We start from the raw sequence: 6,000 nt of genomic DNA on the forward strand, positions 1-6,000 counted from the left end.
ACACTACATACACATAATGTCAAGGATTTTTCCATTACAGAGACAAAAACCGCTTACTGAAAAAGACCATGTTAAAGATTTCAGTAAAATTCCATGTGATTTTAGTCTGTAGTCTCTCATAATGCTCTTCAGAGACTGATGACTGGACAAAATCGTAAGTTCCTGTCTGACCCCAAAAAGTCAAGAGTTAAACTGATAGAATATATAGTCCTTGGTGCCTCAGATGGTAAAGAATCTGCCTGCAGTGTGGGAGATCTGGGTTCAATCCCTGGGTTGGGTAGATCCCGTGGAGGAGGGCATGGCAACCCACTCCAGGACTCTTGCCTGGAGAATCCCCATGGACAGAGGAGCCTGGTGTGCTGCAGTCCATGGGGTTGCAAAGAGAAACGAATACTTAGTCCACAGCAACATAAAAGGAACTTTTACATTAATTCTAAATCATAAAAGAAATGCCAAGTGTAACCAAAATTAAAATGTAAATTGACAAGAGATTAGACAAGATATGCATTCAAAGGGACCATAACCAAGATACCAATTTCTCATCTCTGTTAAATGAATCAATGAATTCATACCAAAATACTGTCAAATGACAGTCAAATCACTCTCCCCCAGAAACACCAAGAACAAGTATAAAAGACTTTCAGATAAACTTTTACTGATCTCCAAGCCCAAGTAAATCTTTTAAGTGCGCAATCCAAGGTATTGCTTCAATAGGCTACATGAACCATAGAACAAATTTGAAAGCAAGAAAACTGTAAAACAAAAAAAAATTATATCAAACAACAATGGCATCAAAAACATAAATCTTTATGGGAAGAGTTGAGGAAAATTACAAGGTAGCAGCACTTCTTAGATTCAATGTCCTACTGGGAACTGGACTTTAGAACATGTTTCTGGAAGGTTAAGTTTTGACTGTAAACATGGTTCTTTTTTGACTTGTCTTTAGCTTTGTAAACTAAGGACTGATGAATAAAGGTGAAAAGAAGTACAGGAATGCAGCTGGGGACCTCAGAAGAAGCAAAGAAAGGGCAACAGGGGGGTGAATTTTTTTTTTTTTTCATTTTGCCAAAAGATTTCATGGTAATAATTTTTTTTTCTATTTTGTATGTTTTCAAATTTTATATTTTTGAAATTTAAGAAGACTCCTTTTATGATGAAAGAGTCAAGGTGCAGAAATACTGCCTTCCTCTGGGGGCGCCGGATATCACAGTGAGCCCCAATGTTAGGGGAAGCGCACTGACTGAAACCGCCCTCCCTGGCCAGGCACCACAGTCACCATCTGCATGAGCTGTTTTACGACAGAAGGTCCTGGAAAGGAACAGGGAACAAATAAGCCTCCACCAACCCAAAGAGTTCGGGACAGGTCAAAAGGAGACACCACATGTCCGACCACCTCCCAGAATCCTGCTCTCTGGCATCCATCTTGGCTGAAAAAGGCATGCACCACCAGAAGGACTCTGAGTCAGAATGATTGGCTAAAGACAACCCGGAAACTAATCCCATCAGCATAAAACCCGAGACTGCAAGCCATGTGGCAGAGCTGTTCTCCCCTTACCCTCCTGCTCTCCATCCGGGCACCCTTTCCCAATAAAATCTCTCGCTTTCTCAGCACATGTGTTTCCTCGGACAATTCATTTCTGAGTGTTAGTCAAGAGGCTGGTTTCGGGCCCTAGAAGGGGTCTCCCTTCCTGCAACACCAAGATACACATACTGGCTTGGGAAGGAATAAATTTCTCACTTTGGCATTGCCAGTTTCATTTTTATTTGGCTGAATCTTGTTATTTCTGAGTCCAGTTGAGGCATCCAGAAATGTGTTGAACCTTTTTGATGTAACTGCTACAGGGAATACGTAACAATAGAGCTGTTCTACCTTCAAGTGCTATAATTTCTGTTCTTGGCTCAAGTCTTTGCCCTTTGTTCAATTCTCTGTTTTTAACTCCTAAACCTAAGACTGATAAAACTGATAACCTTGAGTGGAGGAAGATCAAGACACTATTCTCAGTAAGTACAGATCACTGCAAAGCTGGACAGCAGATGGGAACGTGCCAGTTCACATGAAACCTCAGGATGTTTCAACCCGTGAATAGTTCACTCTGTTCTTTAAGAGAGAGGAAAATATTCTACATACACTATTTTATAAACTCAAAAGATACATACCAGGTGCCTGAATTAAAACTTCAGCCTAACATCTGGAAATGAATAACACATTTACCTTATACATTTTTCTACATATCGTAGCCACATATGTGTCATCTGGAAAGCAGTATCATTGAAAACCTCATTTTTTATTTCTGCATTTGGCAGAAGACAGGACCACAAACAAGCACTTTTTCAAATAATACTATCGATTTATAAGCTGTGAACAAGGATTATGCCTACCTTTTGCAGTTCTTTAGAACCAGTCAGAGCCTTATAGATTAGCTACTTTGATTCCTGGATTTTTAAGGAACCTGAAGGCTTAATAGATTGTTATATTACTAAGGTCAAAAGTTAGCTTAGTGACATTGGAGCTCCTTGAAAATAAGTTATTATACACTTGCAGAGATTTTTTTTAATGGGGATTATCATTTTTTTTAAATGGGGATTATCATTAAGAAGGTAGAAAAAAGGTGTCAGTCTCTTTTTATACAAAAGTACATGTTTATAAGCACAAAAATAAAATTATTATTTTGCTACCAATTCTCTACAATCTATTTCAGAGGATAGAAGCAGGATAAATGGCTCCTAATTCATTCGAGGAGGCCAGCATTACCTTAATACCAAAACCAGACAAAGACAATTCAAGAAAACTACAGCTCAATATCTCTCATGAACACAAAAGCTAAAATCCTTGACAAAATATACCAAATTGAATCCAAAAATGTATAAAAAAGTATCATACACAATGACCAAGTGGGATTTATCCTAGGTTTATAAGGCAGATTCAACACTGAAAAATGAATTAATGTAATCCATTACATCTACAGACTAAAAAAGAGAAATCACATGATGATACCAATAGATGCAGAAAAAAAAAAATCTGACAAAGTCTCAAACATGTTCACGATAAAAACTGTCAGTAAATGAGGATCAGAAGAGGACTTCCTCAACTTGAAAATTCCACGAACAAAATTTCTGTCCCTGATGTCATATCTAATGGCAAGAAACTTGAACTTTCCCACTAACATCAGGTACGAGATAAGGACGTATTCTCTTACTATTCCTTTCAATGTCGTACTGCAAGTACTAACTAAATAAGGCAACAAGGCAAGGAAGGGGCATAAAATAAACAAATTGGGAAAGAAGACAAAACTGTCTTTGCTCACAAATGACAAGATAATCTAGGCAGAAAATCCAAGACAATCAACCAAAAAAACCCTAGAAATAATAAGCACTTATAGCAAGTTTCCAAGGTCCAAGGTTAACATGCAAAAGTCAATTGCCATCCTACATAGCAACAATGAATATGTGCAATTTGAAATAAAAACACAATGCCATTTACATTAGCAGTTGAAAACTGAAGTATTCAGGAGCAAATCTAACAAAATATAAAATAAGACTTACATGAGGAAAGCTACAAAACTCTGATAAATGAAACGAAAGAGGAACTAAATAAATGGAGGTATTCCATGTTTGTGGATATAAAAATTCAACATTCTCAAGATGTGGGTTCTTCCCAAATCGATGCACACATGCAATGCAGTCTCAATCAAAAGCCCGATATTCTTTTATGGACATCAACAAACTGATTTTAAAGTTTAGATGGAGATGAAATGACCAAAAATAGTCAAAACAGTATTGAAAGAGAAAACAAAGCTGGGGGACTGACATTACCTAACTTCAACTTAATGATGAAGCTATATTAATTAAGTCAGTGCCGTGCTGGTGAAAGAAAAAACAGAGATCAGTGGGACAGAATAAAAGCCCAGAAACAGACCCTGTAAATGCAGTCAACTGGTTTTTGGCAAAAGAGCAAAGGCAATACAATGGCGCAGATCCCTTCTGTTCGAAGTTTTCAGATCCTTACCTGATGTCAGTACACGTTATGCAGCTGATGTCTCGACTGTTTGTTGTGATCAGGTTCAAAGCTACTGATGTTTCCTTGTCAGAGGTCGGGTGTGCTCCACATTTAAAGAAAAATTCCTGAAAGAATGAGAAATATGATCACAGACATGGAATCCGGCCAGCCATGTACCCCCTAAATATGTTCACAGTCAAGAATCTCTTCAGGAGAAGCAGAGTATCATCAGATTATAGATGAGTCTGAAATAAGACCACATCCACTCTTTTGAGGGAAATTAATGCCCTTGGGGCAAATTATTCAACAAACCCCCCTTTTAAGAAGGTTCCAAGTATCTGCTTGTCTCTCTGTTTCTTTTTCAACCAAGGAGTTGTGGGAGCACTCTGGGCCCCCTGCTCACCTCTCGATGATAAGCGAGTCTGGGAGAATAACACAGTGTGAATGGAGGAGGAAGCCTACAGCACAGCTCGACAACGAGGAAGAGGAGACCCTGAGCCACGAAATGATTGGTCCAAAGTCAAACAGTCAGAGGTGAGAGCAGGAAGCAACCCAGGTTTCCTAAAGGGGAATCCAGTGCGTTTCTACAGGGTCCCCTCACAGCTGGTCAGTGAGAAGCAAGAATATAGTGCCACGTAAGAAATATAGGGGCTCCAACTATTGATAAGCATGCATGGATTGTAGATAGAGGATGACACGGTTGGATGGCATCATCGACTCAGCAGACATGAGTTTGAGCAAGCTCGGGGAGTGGGTGAAGGACAAGGAAGCCAGGCATGCCGCAGTCCATGGGGTCGCAGTCAGACACAACTGAGCGACTGAACTGTAGACGTAGGGAGGGGCCGAGTGTACCTCTCCCCAGCCTGACTTACAGTCTGCCCCTCATTCTGCACACTTCAGCATCCCAGAACTCCCTGAGAGTCTCACCTGCCCACGCCCTGTGTCAGGTAGCTGGGAATGTTCTGAACCCAGGCCTCTTTTCATCTTAGTTCGTTTCTCAGCCCTGTCCTGCCACATACTCCTTTATCTGAGCTGCTCATGTAAGTCACATCCTTGGTTTTTTTTTTTTTTTTTTTTGGTTGTATGCACCCTGATGCTGGGAAAGGCTAACGGCAGAAGGAGAAGAGGGCATCAGAGGTTCGTTGGTATCACTGATGCACTGGACTAGAACTTGGGCAAACTCTGGGAGATGCTGAGGGAAAGGGTTGCCTGGTGTGCTGCAGTCCATGGGGTCGCAGACGGTCAAACAAAACTGGGCAACTGAACAACAAAAGTTCACTGGCTCTTAGTCCGCTGACCAGGCCAGAGGCTGAATCCAGCTATGGACAGTGAGCCTGCAGGGTCTTGCCCACTGGAGTACCAGGGGATTCCCAAGTCACATTCTTCTTCACTTGTCTTATTTTTCCTACTGTTTTTCTATTTGTTTGCATAGCCCCTCTTCCCCCACACCCCACACACCAAGGTGTTGGGCCAGTAAATACTGTGCTTCTTGTCAAACAGTATGCACACCGTCCATGGTAATAATACCATGAAACTAAATTTTCTGCCACTACAAAAATTCCATACAAATGTAACAGAGGATAACCAAAGGACTCTTGCATGTACATTTAATCCTCAATTCCATTTGTGTATCACTACTTGTATATAGAAAGCATTTTGCTTTAAACACTAGACCTGGTGTCAGTAAACTTTATTAAAGCACCATAGATTAAAGGTGTTCAGCTTTGCAGGCCATATGGTCTTTGCTGCACTGTTTAACTGCGAATTATTGTCTAAAAGCAGCCATGGACCATATGCAAATGAATGGATGTATCTGTATCCTAATAAAACTTTATTTACAAAAATATGCATCAAACTGAATTTTGCCAACAGGCATAGACTGACACTGTCACCTTGAGCTTCCCAAATGGCAATAGTGGTTAAAAATACACACACACACACACGCACACGCACACGCACACACACACACACACACACACACACACACACACACACACACACAC

General features: G+C 40.5%; 1 protein-coding gene across 1 annotated transcript in view; it reads right to left on the reverse strand.

Moving 5' to 3' along the window:
* PRKN (parkin RBR E3 ubiquitin protein ligase) overlaps positions 1 to 6,000 on the reverse strand; it is a 1,215,957-nt gene that overhangs the window by 588,301 nt on the left and 621,656 nt on the right. The window contains exon 6 of the mRNA XM_040238940.1: positions 4,007 to 4,122. Within this exon, the coding sequence (XP_040094874.1) occupies positions 4,007 to 4,122 (116 nt within the window). The remainder of the gene's footprint in view (positions 1 to 4,006; positions 4,123 to 6,000) is intronic.

The sequence above is a fragment of the Oryx dammah genome, unplaced genomic scaffold, assembly GCF_014754425.2.
Source record: "Oryx dammah isolate SB20612 unplaced genomic scaffold, SCBI_Odam_1.1 HiC_scaffold_4, whole genome shotgun sequence".
NCBI lineage: Eukaryota > Metazoa > Chordata > Mammalia > Artiodactyla > Bovidae > Oryx > Oryx dammah.